Below are 17,794 nucleotides of genomic sequence, written 5' to 3' on the forward strand. Positions count from 1 at the left end.
GTCTAAGAAATTTCTTTAAAAAGGCAAAACCACAAGAAAAGTGTGTCTATCAATAGCTGGCTAGGACAGCTTGCCTGGAGTTAGAATGATGTGGACTGCAGTCAATGGGAGGCCAGAACCCCTGACCGCTGGAAAATGCTGGCCAGACCTTTCATGCTTTCAGGGTTCTCCAGCTCTCCAGGTTTGGGCCCCAGGCCCCAGCGAACCATTATAACCAGCAGCAGGTTGTAGAGTGAGGTCACTGCAGAGTCCTCAGGTGATGCGGCCAGAGCTCTCTGGTGCTCCAGCAACTGGGATGTGCTGAGGACATGTCACATCTTTCTCCGGAGGTCAGTGGTCAGCCTTCAACATGCTCTTCTAAGTGAGCACACCAGCCGGCACCATGAGACCTGCACTGAGCTCGCCAGAGAGCTCACTTGCTTTTCCTTTTTTGGTAAATCCTTGTGAGACAGTCAACTGCTTATTAAGGCCTTACTGTGTGTCAAGCAGTTTTAGGCACGCAGGACCCAGAACACATGGATTCACATTGCCCTGGCTGGTTTGGCTCCATGGTTGGAGCGTCGGCCCATGCACCAAGGGTCCCGGGTTAGATTCCAGTCAAGGACATGTACCTTGGTTGCAGGCTTGATCCCCAGCCCTGGTGGGGGTGCATGCGGGAGGCAACCAGCCGATGTGTCTCTCTCACATAGATGTTTCTCTCTCTCTCTGTCTCTCCCCCTCCCTTCTACTCTCTCTAAAAACAACAACAAAAAATCTATGATTCACAAAAGTTCTCAAGAACTCCTAGTTCAATAGGGAGTCAGCATATACACGTGTCCATGTCAAAATCTGACCTCCTTTTAACAATGAGTGTGGGCCTGTGCTCTCAAGTTGGGGTTATGGAGGCCTGTAAATGTGTGTGGATAAGAGGATGGAGTCACTCTCAGCGCCCTTTCCTCCCTTATGTTCATGTAGAAAGAGTGCTGTAATTTATCAAGCAAGTTTATATTCCCATTTAATGTTGACAGCATTATAGATTTGCTTGTGGAGACCTGTATCCCCATTTTCCAGTTGAGAAAATGGAGACAAAGAAAAGTCCAAAGACAGTACATGGCAGAACCAGGCTTATAGCCAAGATGACAATCCTGAGCTCCTCACATCAGTGTGCTCTCCACCGCTCTGAGGCCTCCCAGGAGGAGGAGGGCTGTGACCCATGCGGCCAGTTTAACCTCCTACGAGCGTACGGCTCGGGTCCACCTGCCTGTGTGCTGCTCTGGCTCCTGATTTCTTTCCTACCTCTACCTCCACTCTGCCTTTGCCTCACACTTCCCTTCTCAAAGGCAATCTGCCTGCTTCTCCCAAGCCAATGGTTCTCTGGTTCTCAGACCCGCAGCATAGGAATCACCTGGGAACTTGTTAGACATGCAGGTTTTAAGCCCCAACCGAGACCTACTTACTAGATCCGAACCTCTGGGAGGAGGCCCAGCAATGAGTTTTCAGAGCCCTCCAGGTGATTCTTCTGCCTCTTACAGCTTGAGAACCACCTCGGCCTCAGTAAAAAGCTAACCAGCGGTTCTCAACCTGTGGGTTGCGACCCCTTTGGCGGTCGAACAACCCTTTCACAGGGGTCACCTAAGACCATCCTGCATATCAGATATTTACATTACGATTCATAACAGTAGCAACATTACAGTTATGAAGTAGCAACGAAAATAATTTTATGATTGGGTCACAACATGAAGAAATGTATTTAAAGGGCCAGAAGGTTGAGAACCACTGAGCTAAGCTCCTCTGTAGTGCCTGTGGTGCCCCACTGTGATCACCTGGCCCCACACATGCGGACCTGGTGACTAAAGAGGACAGCCACTTGTCCAGTACTGTGCAGCGGTCACAAAATGCAATCACACCCAGCAAAGTGCTCAGGGCTAGCTCAGGCAGGAGATTGAAGCAGGGGTAAGAGACGACTTCTTTTCTGGCTTCCTTTCCATAGAGGGCCCCACTTTCTCGGGTCAGCGGTGTGGTGGCCTTTCACTCTAACCCTTTTCTACCTCTTCAGACCCAGCTCTTGGGCTAGGAGCCCACCACAACGGGAATGGCTTTTTGATACACATCCCTCTTCAGGAAATGTAGGGAAGGGCTCCCAGCTCTGTTCAGTAGCTAAGGCTTACTCCATAGAATAAATGCTAACAATAAAATATGAACCTTACAATCTTACTACTTTCTATAATTCACAGAACTCCTCCGAAACTCTCACAAGGATCAGAGAAGCTAATTTTGAAACTGGGATTAGAACCCAGGACTCCTGTTTCATTCTTTTTTTTTTTTAAGTGTTTTTATTGATTTATTTAAGAGAAAGAGAAAAACATCAATGTGAAGAGAAACATCTATCTGCCACCTCCTGCATGCACCCTGATCCAGGATCGAACCTGCAACCCGGACATGTGCCCTGACCGGGAATCAAACTGGTGACCCTTCGGTGCACGGGACAACACTCAACCGAGTCTCACTGGCCAGGGCTCCTTTTCCATTTTAAAAGGACAGATCTACTGTAACCTGTCCAGCATTAAATAAATTCTTGTTAGCTGTTAATGGAGCTATTAGAAAACAATAAGCCTGGTCCCTGTATAAGGGCAAAGGCCCCATGTCACCAGAGCATGTTGCCACATGGAAGGAATATCCCTTTCACAAGCCCGACCCATCAGGAATAATGCAGGGGCACACTCTTAAACAAAGGATAACTTCCTGGATCCAAAGCCCCACGCTTACAGGAAGGGTGGGGGACCTGTGTACACAGCTGATGATTCTCTCAGCTACTCCCTTGATTTTGACTAAAAGGTCTCTAGTTTCCTCTTGCAAATAATGAAAAGTGGTTATTCTATTATCATTTTAATGTCTGTTGCAGCAACATTTGGAGGGAACAAAAAGGGCCTATAAGAAACAGAACTGAGGTTCCCACACAATCTTTGCCCATAACATGGCATTTATGCTCAGTTCTAAGATACACAGAAATCCCATGTGAGAAACGAGAAGCTGTCCGAGGTCAGAAGCAGACACATATATGCTCTCCTCCATATGTTCCACAGACATGGAAACATGCACATAAATGACCGGTGGCCCTCCCATTCCACCTCCTTTATTTTCATTTCTTAGAAACTATCTCTATTGGAACATCCCTTCCCACATTCACCCCCAGACACAGATTCCCAGAGAAGAGATGGAGGAAAGAGAGGGAGTAAGATTCACAAAAGCCTCCAATTTGCAGCATTAATAATTACAGCAGCTGAAAAGCTTACAAAAGCAAAGAAGGCTCCGGTTAACAGGACATTACCAAGGCACTTCCCAGAAAACCGCCCAGCCATGAGATTGCTATCGACGATGAGGAAAATCAGAGCCAAAATCAAATCTCAACTAAGCAGACACACTTGCAGAATTTCACCTTCACTGCTACGATTAGCATTTTTTTAAGAGAGCAGTCGACTCCATGAGTTTGACAAAGGAAGAAAAACAAAAGCCATCAACAGACTCATTCTGGATAAACAGTTGCTATTCTGTATTCTTAACTCTACACCTGCAACAGCAGCTCAAATGAGGCACAAGGTGGGGCCCTCGGCAAATTCACACACCAGCAAACAATTACCCACACTGCATCCGTGCATGCAGCAAACACCCTGACCAGCACCACCGTGCACTTCCGCCCCCCATGCCTGGAGAGACCCCACCGAATGCAGAGAAGAGCCCTTTTTGTGTGTCAGAACCAGCCGGAACCTAAGCTGTCATTACACAGCAAAAACCTAGCGAGAACAAAAACCCAGCGGCAGGCAGATGTACGAAACCAGAACATACCTGAATTCTTCAAATGCGAACATGACCTAGACAGAGACAATTTCCTTAGATTGTCTGGTAGCCTTTTTGGTTTGGAGGACAACCATTTAGTCAGTCAGATGGTGCAAAGTGCAGAAAAAAGAGGCGGGGTTTCCACACCCCCCAATATTCCGAAGTAAAAGGCTTTCTGCAGACAGGAGCCTGCAGCCTCCAGCTCCGCCAGCTGCTGACAAGCGGCAGCTAACAGGGGAGGCAGCGAGAAAACCATGTGATCATTACAGCAAGTCTGATTAATGCAGTGTGTGCTCAGGCTCCAGGCTGGGAGCCGGATTAGTCCAGAGAAAAAAGTGGAACCCGGGGTCCTGGGTAAACCACAGATCACATCCCACCTCCAGACCAGGATTTCGCCAAGTGGTAAAAGCTTAAAGGGATGAGAATACAACCTGTGCCACTGTGACCTGCCTGATTACCTCATCTTCCTGTGCCTGCTGCTGCTGAAATGACCAGGTGTGACCAGTGTGGTCAGTGAAGAGAGTGGACAGTGATACCTGCCTCCATTTCACTGACAATTCTGCAGAATCCCATATTATGCCTGTCCACTACCAAACACTACTCTATCACAGATGCATAAACTGCTGGGGAATCAGAAAGCCACGTTGTATGCCCACCACTGACTGTCTCATGAACCATATGACCTTGCAGTCGATTGTGACGGTGATCTCATTTCTTTGACTATTCATTTACTGAGGCTCTTACCAATTCCTTGAAGTACAAAAATTACTGTAATAATTTCAGAAGTTAAAAACAGTAAAAAAGGAAACGAGATGTCAGCCAAAAAAAGAGCAATGTTTTCTAGTTTGTAAAGCCCAAGTGGGTAAAATCTGGCAAAGGAGCTGAGGCTGTGTTCTAAAACCTGGCGTTAAGAAGGACCTTCAGCAGTGGGACTGCAAACCTTTATAAAACAAGGGGGCAGATCGCCAATGAAATCCTGAGTCGCTCTGGACTTTTTTTCTCTCCCTCACACCACAAAGATAATCAGGCACTAATTTAGATTCTCCCTCACGAAAGTTTCCTTGAACCTGTCCCTTTGCCCACTCCCTGCCTACCGCCTGAGCCCCCACCTTTGGCATCTCTCACCTGGTCTGTTGCATTATAACTGGCCTTTCTCTCTTCGTCCCTTCTCGCAGATTCTGCCAGGGTAGTGTTTCTAACTCTGATTCTCATGCCCCCTATTTGAACCCTGCATCAGTCCCCCAGTGCCCATAGTGTTACGGAAAAACCCTCAGCCCAGCATAGAGAATCTTATTTCTCCAACTCCTTTTTTCCATTAAAACTCTTAATAATCCCCAAATCCAGCCCCACATTCCTAGTTCCCCAAATATGCCAGGACCTCCTTTCTTCAGCCCAGGGGCCAACTGCCTAAATTATTCCTTGCTCCCTCCGTGACCTGCACCCTTCCACGCGGCCCACACTGTTCCCTCGGCTGTCCATCCCCCCAGGAGCCTGAGCATCCCGAGGGCAGGGGCTGAGTGAGAGGAGTTACTCAGTAACTGTTTGCTGAATGACCCTCCTTTTGCCCCAGCTCTCCACCAGGGAGAAAGGGACCTCATTCTCACATTAGGTGACCTGGGATGGACACACCCCTTTCCTTATGTTATCCCCATCTGAAGAGAAGTGAGAGCCCAGAACTTGCCTCAAAGAAACAAAGTAGTAACAGCCAACTGAGGCAGACTGATTAGGAAGAAATTTGGGGGGATCCTGCGGTCCCTCAAACCATATAGCAATCAGCAACTAAGCTGACCCAGAATGCCTTCCACGATATTCCCGACAAGTCTCCGCCCGAGACCCTCTACTTGGCAGAATCATGATATAACAGGAAACACAGGAGAGTCAGAGTCATGCAATAACCCGTTGGGAGTCCCAGGTCTGCCACTTAGTGCCTGTGACCACAGGCAGCTGCTCTAGTCCTGCCTTCTCCCCACAGTGATCATGGAAAGTGTGCTTCTGCGCCCAGTCTACTGTCCACCTGGGAAGCCTTGGGCACAGTCTCACCTGTGTAAGCCTCAGTGTGTGGGGGTGCTGCACAGACAAAACTCCGGCACATGGAACTGCCACTGATGGTAGCTAATATCACATACCTTCAAAACCCCATTCAGTCCTGCCCCTGACCAAAACCAGCTTATGGTGATCTCTAAAGCTCCCGAATTCCTAGGTAGTCAATATTCCTATATAATAAAAGGCTAATATGCAAATAGACTGAACAGTGAAAGAACCACAACTGAACTTGTCTCTATGACATGCGCTGACCACCAGGGGGGCGTGTGTGGAACATGGTAGGCGTTGGCCGCGGCAGGATGGTGGATCAGGTGAGCGGGGCGGGGGGGTGCCAGACCAAGGCAGGGAGCTGGTTGCTGTCATTGGGGCGAGCCTCTGGTGGTTACTGAAAATTCTTTGCTCCCACACGCTGTGGTCCCACCCGGCACAGTCCCACCCAGTGCTCTGACCTGCTACTGGCGTTGGAGCTGCCGCTCACACCCGCTGCCGGTGCCTGGCGCCGGTCCTGATCACTCAGCACCATCAGTGGGTGTGAGCAGTGGCTGCCGGCCCTGATTGCCCCTGAGGGCTTCTCCACCTCCCCTGTTCCTGAGGGGCGATCAGGGCAGCAGTCCCTGTTCACACTCACTGATGGCACCGGCCCTGCTCGCACCTGCTGCTGGTGCAGGCCCCAGTCACGCTGCACCGTAAGCAGGTGCAAGCAGGGCCAGTGCTGTCAGCACGTGGGAGAGGCAGCGGCGGGAGTGGGGCTGCTGGCAGATTGGGGACGGGGGCTGGGGCCGTGGTGGGAGGCGCTGGGCTGGGGCACAGAGGATGGGCCAGGACCCGCCCCTGTGCCTACCGCAGCCTCGCAGCCCACAGTTTCTTTCAAGGTGCACAAATTCATGCACAGGGCCCCTAGTGTACACACACACACACACACACACACACACACACACGTATATAGATAAATATACATATTTAATCTCACATATCATCTTGTGCTGAGGAGTAGCCTCTGTCTATTCCACGTCTCAGGCCTCTAACCAGGTGAGTCCCTGGGGACAGGGGCTGAGGGGACTGACAGGAGGAAACCTAAAGAGTTTAGCCCCTCATAACCTCCATCAGAAACACTCTAAGTAAAAACAGCATGCTTGCTATGCAAACACAGCTTCAAGAAAAATAAATTATAATTTTGGGTCACCATCCCCAAATTCTTCTATTTTGTAATTATGGGGGCCCCACTACCAGTGACCTTCATTTTTAGTCCTTTTTAACCCTTCCCCCAGGCACAGCACACTCCTGGTACATAGTAGATATCTGGTCAAAATATATTTTTATTGACTTCAGAGAGAGGAAGGGAGAAGGGGAGAGAGATAGAAACATCAATGATCAGAGAGAATCATTGATTGGCTGCCTCCTGCATGCTCCCTACTGGGGATCGAGCCCGCAACCCAGGCATGACCCCTGACTGGGAATCGAACTGTGACCTCCTGGTTCACGGGCCCATGCTCAACCACTGAGCCACATAAGCTGGGCTGGTCAAGATCTCTTTTTATTTCACTCAGTGCGTTTTCATTCCAATTGAATTAACCTTTCCAAAAATTAAAAACAAACAAAAAATGCTTCTTGAATTGATAAGAAATGTGAGTCCTACACTGTGAACTAATTCTTTCCCTCAGATTACATAATTCAACTGAGCTTCTACAGTGACATTTAACTTTAAAACAATAGCTTTAAATAAGCTACTAACTGAAAGCTAACCCCCCAAAACATCCTACCGTAAAGCAAATACAACCGCATTACATCTTTCAGTCTACCCTTCCCAAAGCAAGAGTTTACTGCTAATTATTTCTGCATTCCTGTCCATGGCTATCTCCCCAAATTAAGTGCTCTCTAAATAGCTGCCCAGGTCATTGCATTCACTCGGCAAGTGACCGAAGGGCTACCATATTAGATACTGTTCTAGGTGCAGTGAAAACCCTGAGCTTCTCAGTGCATCCGCTCTAAGGAAGGAACTCAGAGACTAAATGGGTGAGAAAAGGATAATAAAATAGGGCAACGTGCCAGAGAGTGACTGGGGCTCTGAAGAGGTGATGGGAAAGGCCCCTCAGGTCGTGTATCGAAGCTGAGATGTGGATGATCGGGGGACAGTTATGCAAACATCAGGGAAAGATCACTGCAGGCAGAGGAGACAGCTGGTACAGAGGCCCCAGGTGGGAGGGCACCAGCCTGGCATCCCTCCCTCTCCTACGGTGCTGTGGTTGGCCTAGAGCAGCCAACAAGAGTGGAGGGAGATACGACAGAGCTAAACAGGGCTTTATCAGCCAGGAAAGCCCTGGGGAGTCCAAGAGGGCAGTAACATGACCTGATTTTCACTGTTGGAAGGAAAATGAAGCGCGAGACCAGTCAGAAGCCGCTGCAGCGGTCACTGGAAGTGACGGGGTCTGGACTTGGTGGCACCAGGAGACAAGCAAGAAGCTGATGGGTTTCAGGTAGGTAGGGTTTAGAGATGGTCTTCCTCACAACTCAGTTGTTTCATGTGGTTCTTATATTACTAGCAAAGCAGAACAAAGGTTAAAATATTTAAACAGAAACGCTATGGCTACCACCAGGACCAGAAGCCAAAGAAGTGTAAGGACCTTTCTCATCTTTCTCATTCTATCCCAGGGTCCAGCACCAAATCACTCAATAAGTACCTGCTGAATTAATGAATCAGCAGTTTGTTGATTGAGAGGGAAGATGTCATAAAGAGATGAAACTGGATTAGGCCAGCAGTCCTCTTTCTGGTGCAAGCAATCCAATAAAAGGGCAGATCATCTTTCTGAACAGACACATGCAGCTGCTCCAATGTCACTCAGATACACAGAAACTGGCCAAGAAAATCTTACCAGGAATAGAGGAAGAATCAAGAAGATAAAAGCACGTGAAGCAAATTCCCATATTCAATCAAGAAAGATTTCCTGGGCACCAGCTTAGAGTCCCCACCACTCTATCCCTGAGAGGGGAGGGAGGCCCAAGGAGACTCAGGCCCACTTCAGGCCTTGCCAACAGTCAGGAACAGACCACACACTCCAAACCCTGAAACAAGAGTCCAGATGGTGCATCGGCAGGCACCGTGTCTGAACTCAGTATTCGAGTTGTGGTCCCACTTCGACGCACTGTTCTTATCAAGACCCCCTTGAGTCCTGGTTCCGCCATGAAGTGTCCATGAGCGTGGAGGGTAAAAGCAGGGCAGTCTTAGCGCCACTCCTCACCAGCCGAATGCCCTTTGGCAACTGACTTTACCTGCCAGAGTCTAGAGCAGCGGTTCGCAATCTGTGGGTCGCGCAATCTGTGGGTCGCGACCCCTTTGGGGGTTGAACGACCCTTTCACAGGGGTCGCCTAAGACTGTCGGAAAACACATATATAATTACATATTGTTTTTGTGATTAATCACTATGCTTTAATTATGTTCAATTTGTAACAATGAAATTGGGAGTCACCACAACATGAGGAACTGTATTAAAGGGTCGCAGCATTAGGAAGGTTGAGAACCACTGCTCTAGAGTCTCAGCTTTTTCACCTAAAAATGTGGATAATCATTCCTGCCCTGCTCCCTCACAAAGAAATTGTGAGGGCCAAATACAATAGCAGGTGTGCCAACGTTCTGTAAATTACAGGTGCTTTATATAGAAATAATTGTACTATTATGAACAACAAAGGAAATTATCCTTTCCTACTTCGTGGCTCTGAGATCTTGATAATGCAGGAATTTTAAGTATTCACTGGGCCATATAGTTAGATGACCCATAAATGCAACTTACTATCCAAGTGACCAAGAAGGAATTTAGATAAAAACCTATAATTGTGGGTATTCAGGGCCAAGATGACCTTAAAGGCAAATTACTCAATCCCTTCTCAGCCTAGCCACCTAAGATGCTTATTCCACAATATGTACTCATCCTTTTAAAGTATAATTTAAAAACATAACTCCCACACAAACAGACAGTATGAATGTGTCAAGGATTGATGTAACTCATTGGTGAGGGAACCAGCAGGACGCAAGGCTGGTGCAAAGATCATATGCATATATGCATGACCAATGGACATAGGCAATAGAGTGGTGAAGGCCTGGGAGGGGCGGGGACTGAGTGGAAGGGGTCAACGGAGAAAACAACAACAACAAACAAACAAAGAGGACATTTGTAATACTTTCAACAATAAAGATACATTAAAAAAACAAACAAAAACAAAGGTAATACGGAAACACACATAGTCAGTGGACAAAAAGAAAGCTGTGATAATCTTTAAAGTTAGATACAAAACTGGTTAATATACCACAGAGCAATTAACCCAAAACTTCTGAGGTTATCTTTTCTACTAAACAGAAATCAATTTTAGATCGCCACTGGACAAAATATCATTTGTAACTTGCCAATGTTCTACAAGTTAACATTTAACTTTAGAAAAGTAAGTCTCCAAGAATATCCCTTCAGTGGTTCTCAAACTTCCTAATGCCTCGACCCTTTAATACAGCTCCTCATGCTGTGGTGACCCCCAACCATAAAATTATTTTCGTTGCAACTTCATAACTGTAATTTTGCTACTGTTATGAATCGTAAAATATCTGATATGCTGGATGTATTTTCATTGTTCGCGACCCACAGGTTGAGAACCACTGCCTTAGATGGACTTGCTGAACAATGCTCCGGAATGATACTGAAAGGCACACAATAATCTTTTTGCCTTTTCTCCAAGTTTTAGATACTTTTCCTAAAATATCTTTTAACTTTCTGATCCATCCCAGTGAACTGCAATAATAAGAAGTTCTTTCCTATCTGGTCCATTTTTGCTTCTGCCTTATTTACATCCTCTTAATTTCTGAAAATCCTTCAAATGAATGAAGTCGATTCTAAATTACTGCTTAGTCTTCCTGAAATTTGGGGGGCCCTATTTTCCAGAACTTCGTCTTCAACATTTCTCTGAATTCTAATTATCACATGCATGGGTCTCTTAAAGAGGAGAAAGGAACCTGTGGGTCTCTTAAGGAGGAGAAAGGGAATGTCTGATTCATAGAAGCTGATTCACAGAGTCCCCTCCGCCAGATGCTAGCTATTCTGAGGCAGTTACCACAATTAACTCTAATTTCCTAACTTCACAAATCCACCCCTTCACCCCTTCTTTCCAATATAACCCTGCTTGAAAGTCACAAACCAAACCCACAACAGAGTCACATATAAACTCAACCTACACTACCAGGTGCAATAATATCAAAGAGGAATCAGAGATTGTCTTGTTCAAAGTCTGCATTTCCCACAGAGACTGGGAATTGGAATGAACAGATGCACAAATCAAGTGATCTAAAGAACTGAAAGATGACTCGATTCCGAGGGCTCTGGCATGCTATGTGTCTTTCAAGAAGCTAAGTGAGGAAGGGAATTTCTGGTGACTAGTCCCATGGGAGCCTTCAGAAATGGAGCCTGTCTTAGTCCATGTGGGCTGTGGCACAACAAAATACCACAGACCGGGGGATTATACACAAAGTTATTTCTCACATTCTGGAGGCTGAAAGTCTGAGACCAGGTGAGGGCCCTTCCAAGTGGAAGACTTCTCACTGTGTCCTAACTTCCTGGAAAGACCTGGGAGCCTGGCCTGGTCTCTTTGATAAGGGCACTAATCCCATTCAGGGGGCTCCACCCTCATAACCTAATCACCCAAAGGCCCGCACTTCCTAACACCATCACATAGGGAGTTAGGATTCCAAAACACCCAATTTGAGGGGGAATGAAGCACAGCAGTCAGGCCATAGTAGAGACCAAGTGAATGAACACTGGGAAGTCCTAGCACCTACTGGCAAGGCAGGAATGAAGGTGTTTTGTTTTGAAGGTAGGGAAGTAAAGGAGAGGAATAAATGTGTATCTCTAAAATCAAACCACACAGGTCGAAAGGCACCTCTGCTGCCCTCAAAGGGAACAGTTGTCCCTATTTGAACCTAAGGCAGGGAGTCTGGGTTCCAATCCGACCACGCAACCTGTTCCCAGCCTGCAACCGCACTGCAACCACGCTAAAAAGGAAAACCTTCACACAACACATCTGCCGACTGGAGAAGGACTCAGAGGGGAGCCAGAGACGATGCTAAAGCAATGGCATGAATATGTGGCTATGAGAGTTGTAATTTGAGAAGTCCTGCTTTATGTAAATGTATTTTGTTTCCTCAAAAAGCTAGTTTTTCTTTCTCACATTTTATTTCTGAAACTCAGGCTTTTTCTATTTCTGACTTCCTACTAAAATATACAAGGGTGGTGTTTTTTCTCATCCAAAATAGCACTTCGTCTTAGTTTCTGGAAGAGTTCCCATTTGCATGAGTCTTGCAGTGTGTATATATTCTTTCTTACAAAAAGCTCCGGCCCCAGCAGATAACTCTGGGTGTGTGTGTGTGTGTATGTGTGTGCGCGCGTGCGCGCGCACGCATGCTCATTTTCACTAGAAGCAGTGATCTGAAATACCTCGTTCACCATTACTGGAAATGGCAGGTCTCTCTGAGTGGTTTTTTAAGACCTCTAATCTCATCATGGCACTCTAGAAAATGCTACTATCATTTGCCACACTAGGGAATTGGATGAAGTTGCTTACAATGGGAGTGACTGGCCTTGGGGCTGGGGCTCTGCCTCACAGGTGGTCGAGGGACCCAGATGCCAGCCCACCTTCCCTGGTGGTGGAGGCACACAGCTTGAGAGGATGCATTAACCCTCCACTCGAGGGGACAGGCACTAAGAGCGTGACACTGACAACTCTCCGCTCTCCTCTGCCCTCCCAGCAGCAGGTATGGAGCAAGGTTTCTGCACCTCCCACTATCGACACTGGGGCCAGGTAAGTGTTTCCTGTGCAGGGCTGTCCTGTACAGAGCAGGGTGGTTAGCAATATCCCTGGCCTCAACCCAATAGCACTCTCTCACCCCCAGCTACAACAGCTAAAGATGTCTCTAGTGCAGAATGTCCAGAGGCAGGGTGCAGAATGCTCCCTCCCCCCGTTGTTGAGAATCACAGGTGTCCTTAGAGCAGCCAGTGGTCCTCAAACCAGGCCCCTGGAGACCCTGTCCAAGCACAGAGTGCTGGGCTCCATTTCCCCCAAGTCTGCTACTCAGTCTGGGGAGGGGCTGAGAATTCTCATCTTTGATAAGAAATCTCTCAGGTGATGCTGAGGCTGCTGATGGACCCCACTCTTGAGAGCCACTGGCGTGAAGGAAAAGCATCACCTTAGAAATCAGGAGACTCCGTCCTGTTCCATCTCTGACAGTAGTTGTGTGACCCTAGACAGGTGCTATGTTTTTCTCCTTTGATCAAAATGAGATTGGGCTGACATTTTTCTTAGGTCGCTGCTGCATTAGTGCACTCTATGCAACCTTTGGAAGCCCCTGTCCTGATGTAATACGGTGGGTCCTGAAGTTCCGTTCAATCAGTGCCTGCCTGCTTTCGCTCTCTCTTTTCTCTTCCCTTTGTTCAGCATTTTCTGTGGGACCCAAGGAAAGTAGTATCGTAGGAGAGTTGAATGGTTTCATAATGATATTTAGAAAATAACCAAGTGCTCATTTCTCTCATGTTGTCAAGTGTACATCTTTTAAAAAGTACTCTAGTTCCAAATTTAACCAGCTACCTACCAAGTCCCAGCTCAGCAGCAGCCATCCATGAGAGGCTTAGTCACTTTGTCCTCATACCTGTTCATGAACCCAATTTATTTTTTTCTTTTATCATTTGTTTTGGTGTCATTTCTAGGAAACGGGTGCTTAAACCTAGGCCATGAAGATTCGCTCTTATATTTCCTCTGTAAGAGATTTAAAGCTTTAGCTCTCACATTTAAGTTCACTGTCTATTTTGAGGTAACTTCTGTATACGGTGTGAAGTAGTGCTTCAACTTCATTCTTTGGTAGGTGGATATTCAGTTGTCTCAACATTTGTTGGAAGGCTATTTTCCCCATTGGAAAACGACGTCCTTGTGAAAAGCCAGTTGCCTAAAAACTCAGCAGGTAGTGAGTCATTTTAGACATGCTGCAATTGAGCTGTATGTGTAGGAAACCATGGCTTCTATGTGGAGCCCAGGAATCAGCAGAGTGAGCTCAGCAAATGCCCGGGGAATGACTATGCACCTGTGTGTTCACAGTGGAGCTGCCTCGTCACCCATAGGCTCGGCACTCTGAAGCTTGCCACTCCGGTTCTCTTTCTAGTGATGCTCTTCTGTTGGGGACTGTTTCTTTCCCTGGTTCGCTCTGTTGCTTACAGTTCTATTTTGCATAGTGACACAAATCCAGGAGAGCATTTTCCTTCTTGCCAGAAAGGAAGTGTTTATAAACAGTGCCCTAAAGCTGCTCAGTTAGACATCTCAGCTGGTCCAAGAAAGCTATGCCAGTGGACACATCTGATTTTGATCTGTCCACAGGCACACAGGCTCCAAGGTGTGGTGTGTTTCTATTTTCTGTAAAGGGTTTCATTTGTTTGCCAGGCCTGGCGTCTTTCTGTGTGTAAGCCAAAGTTAGAGAATTTAAATGTTTTCATTGCTAATGGGCTTTGGTGGGTCAGAGCTGAGAGGAAAGTCCTTAAAAGGGCCACTAATTAGAGCTATAGCATGAGTAACTGCAAGAACGGAGGACATTTAAGTTAGGCGAGGCAAGCCTTTCTGAAGACCACGGTCTTCAAGGAACTGAACAGCCAACTGGAAGAAAGAATAAGCTAAGTCAAAGAAGTGCAGCAGGGAAGACCCAGAGCAGAAGATAACATCAATCTAAGTAAAAATAAATAAATAAATAAAACGGTGTTGCTCACACCTCTTTTCTGGCACTTTTATCTCAATGCTCTGTGTGCCCCTTTTGGACTCCCCCCCACCCCCCTTTTGGACTTTATACTCCTTAAGGCCCAACTCTCACTCGTGTCTGTAGTTCTATCTCTAGCCCCACTGTCTTGCATTTGCTAGGCACTCAATATACATCTTGCAAGTAAACATTTAAGCAAATATAATACATGAAAACATACATAAATAATCCTTCCTATATAATAATAAAAGGGTAATATGCAAATCAACCAAAATGGCAGAACGACTAGTCACTATGACGCACACTGACCACCAAGGGGAAGACGCTCAATGCAGGAGCTGCCCGCCGGTGGTCAGTGCGCTCCCACAGTGGGAGCGCTGCTCAGCCAGAAGCCCAAAGCCAGGCAAGTGCAGTGGTGGTGGCTGGAGCCTCTCCCATCTCTGCTGCAGTGCTAAGGATGTCCGACTAACGGCTTAGGCCCACTCCCTGCAGGGAAGGGCTCCCAGGCTGCGAGAGGGCGCAGGCCAGGCTAAGGGATTCACCTCCCCACCGAGTGCACAAATTTCATGCACTGGGCCACTAGTGTATTTATAACACAGAAGTTTACACTTTAAAAAAATTCATGTTTACTGTAGTAAATTTAAGTTTTTAAAGTATTCATTTACTGAAATTATGCTAACATTAACTATTTCACACTACCTTTGTTGTGTAAAATAATATCCACATGTGTTGACGTTGCCAAACCAGTGGTTCTCAACCTTCCTAATGCCGCAACCCTTTAATACAGTTTCTCATGTTGTGGTGACCCCCAACCATAAAATTATTTTTGTTGCTACTTCATAACTGTAATTTTGCTACTGTTATGAATCATAATGTAAATATCTGATATGCAGGATGTATTTAGGCAACCCCTGTGAAAGGGTCGTTCGACCCCACAGGTTGAGAACCGCTGGCCTAAACCAATCACAATGTACACTTCTCTCAAAAACAAAAGCAAAATAAGGTCAAAGGGGGCTCTTCCTACTCAAAGATCTAAAAGCCTGCAATCATCACTCCAATTTGTTTCCTGTCCCAACCTCTAAACTACCCACTAGGGGACTAAGCAAAATGTTTACAGCCGTGCAAACACACCGAGCACCCGTGGCAGACACGCCTGGTCACACATGTCCACCACACACTACAAACACTCTTGTCTGAGGCTAGTCAGCCTCTCAGCTGGGATGGCCGTGGTGAGCAAGAAAAGGTTCCACACAATTGATTTCCTTAAGCATACTGCTCTCAGTTCTTTTAAAATCCAAGTCTGATCATTTCCTGTGGTCTGTTTTCTCCTGGTTTTTGTTAAGTCTCATCTTCTCAGGGGTCGGATCGTTTCTGAGTGCTGCTCGCGGTATCTGAAAACTCTACAGACAACTTGCGGCTCCTCCAGAGAGGATTTTCTTTCGCTCTGACGGGCAGGTAGGTGAGGGGTAAACACAACCCCAGGGCTCCTTAATGTAATCAGAGACCCGATGATTCAAAGCGGTGCTCCGGTTCTGGAGAGGGCCCGCCGACGTCTGGTTCACCCTTGTCCCTACACAGGGCCCTCCGGACAAACCTGGGTGTTTACTAGGGCTCCTCCTGGCAGGTTCTGAACACCAAGTTGTTATTTTTCCTCCTCACCCAAGGACATGTTTTATATATATATTTTTTATTGTTTTATTGCTTAAAGTATTACAAAGGGTATTACATATGTGTCCTTCCCCCCCCCCCCGCCCTTGACAATCCCCTGGCCTCCCCTACCCCCCAATGTTTTATATTTTTATTATTTTTAGAGAGAGAAACATTGACGTGCAAGACAAACATCGATCCATTGCCTCCTGTATGTGCCCCAACTGGGGATCGAACCCACAATCTGGGTATGTCTCCTGCCTAGGAATGGAATCTGCAACCTTTTGGTGGATGGGACGATGCTCCAACCAACGGAGCTACACTGGCCAGGGCCTAAACACCAAATTTTATGCCCCCAGTCCCATGAATCTGCCTAAAGCTCTAATCATCTTCTCAGCTGACAAGCTTCATGGGGAGAAATGGTGCCAAGTGCCAGGGTCACGTGTCCATCCTCTCCCATTGAAATAAAGCATTAATCAAAAAGTAATGTCATCATGTATTCCGATCTACAATCTAACATGCTTTACTGCTGGAAATGGGGATGCGGGACTCCATTAAAAAAATGCGAGAGCTGGAACCCCCAGCTCACACAGCAGGTGCACAGCCATGTCTGCTTCCTGTGCCTCCCCACCAGTTTCAGCCTCGTCCAATGATCTTACCACCTTCTAAAGCTCATGCCCAAGTTTCTGCTGTACTGGGTAGGAGCTGGGGTCAAGGCCACAAAAATGGACAACACATGAGTCAAGAGAGCAAATGCTCTTGCCTATTTCTGCCCATAACTGAAGAGGAAACATGATGGAGGAGAGTGAAAAAAGACCAGTCTGAGACAAGGAACCTGACTGTCATGTCCCTATGACCCCACTGTCTGTGCACCTGAGGCAAGCAACCTCTGGAGTCTGTTTTCTCATCTGAGCAATGAGGGACACGTACATCATTCAACAAACACTTACCGAGCACTTCCTACATCCCAGGTACAAGGCTAGGTGTTGAAACCAGAGCTGAGTAAACCAGCCCTCCTCTTGACCTCAGGACTAAGTCAGCAGTCCTCAGCTCTGACTGCACATGTAATAGCCTAGAGATGCTGAAAATACAAGACGCCTCACTCCAGATTAATGGAATCTCTGAGGTAGGGCCCTGGCACTGGGGGGAGGGAGGGCAGGGAAGAGGGCTTTTCAAATGTTTCTGATGCCCAGTGAGGCTTAAAAACCACTGGACTTAGAGGATTTCTAAGTTTCTGAATCTAACTTTCTATGACTTTACCAATGGGTACTTTTTTACAGGTCAAAAACCTCCAAAAACAATTCTGTGGTTTCATTAATAATTTGGGGGAAGGGTGGCTAAGGGTAGGCGGTATCTTGCAGTGCCAACAATCCTATGCTGAAAGGTCAAATGGCCCAGCCCGTGAGTCACCTCCAGTCTCAAGCATGCCTCCTGGGATTCAAATTCAAAAGCCACAGGCATCAAGTCATAAATGAGATTCCCCCGGGCCCCTCCAAGGGGCCACAGATGTCTGCATCTTGCCCTTC

General features: G+C 47.0%; 1 protein-coding gene across 5 annotated transcripts in view; it reads right to left on the bottom strand.

Moving 5' to 3' along the window:
* The window catches only part of EVL (Enah/Vasp-like), a 112,706-nt gene that overhangs the window by 81,302 nt on the left and 13,610 nt on the right, over positions 1-17,794 (bottom strand). Inside the window, exon 1 of one of the 5 annotated variants that reach the window (XM_036317222.1) lies at positions 3,823-3,965. The exons of 1 other annotated variant lie outside the window; for it this stretch is intronic. In XM_036317222.1, the coding sequence (XP_036173115.1) occupies positions 3,823-3,845 (23 nt within the window). In that variant the 5' untranslated portion in view covers positions 3,846-3,965. Of the gene's footprint in view, positions 1-3,822; positions 4,004-17,794 lie in introns of those variants that run through there. 3 more of the 5 variants (XM_036317221.1, XM_036317203.1, XM_036317229.1) reach the window with 3 other exon arrangements.

This window comes from Myotis myotis, unplaced genomic scaffold, assembly GCF_014108235.1.
Source record: "Myotis myotis isolate mMyoMyo1 unplaced genomic scaffold, mMyoMyo1.p scaffold_m19_p_1, whole genome shotgun sequence".
Lineage (NCBI taxonomy): Eukaryota > Metazoa > Chordata > Mammalia > Chiroptera > Vespertilionidae > Myotis > Myotis myotis.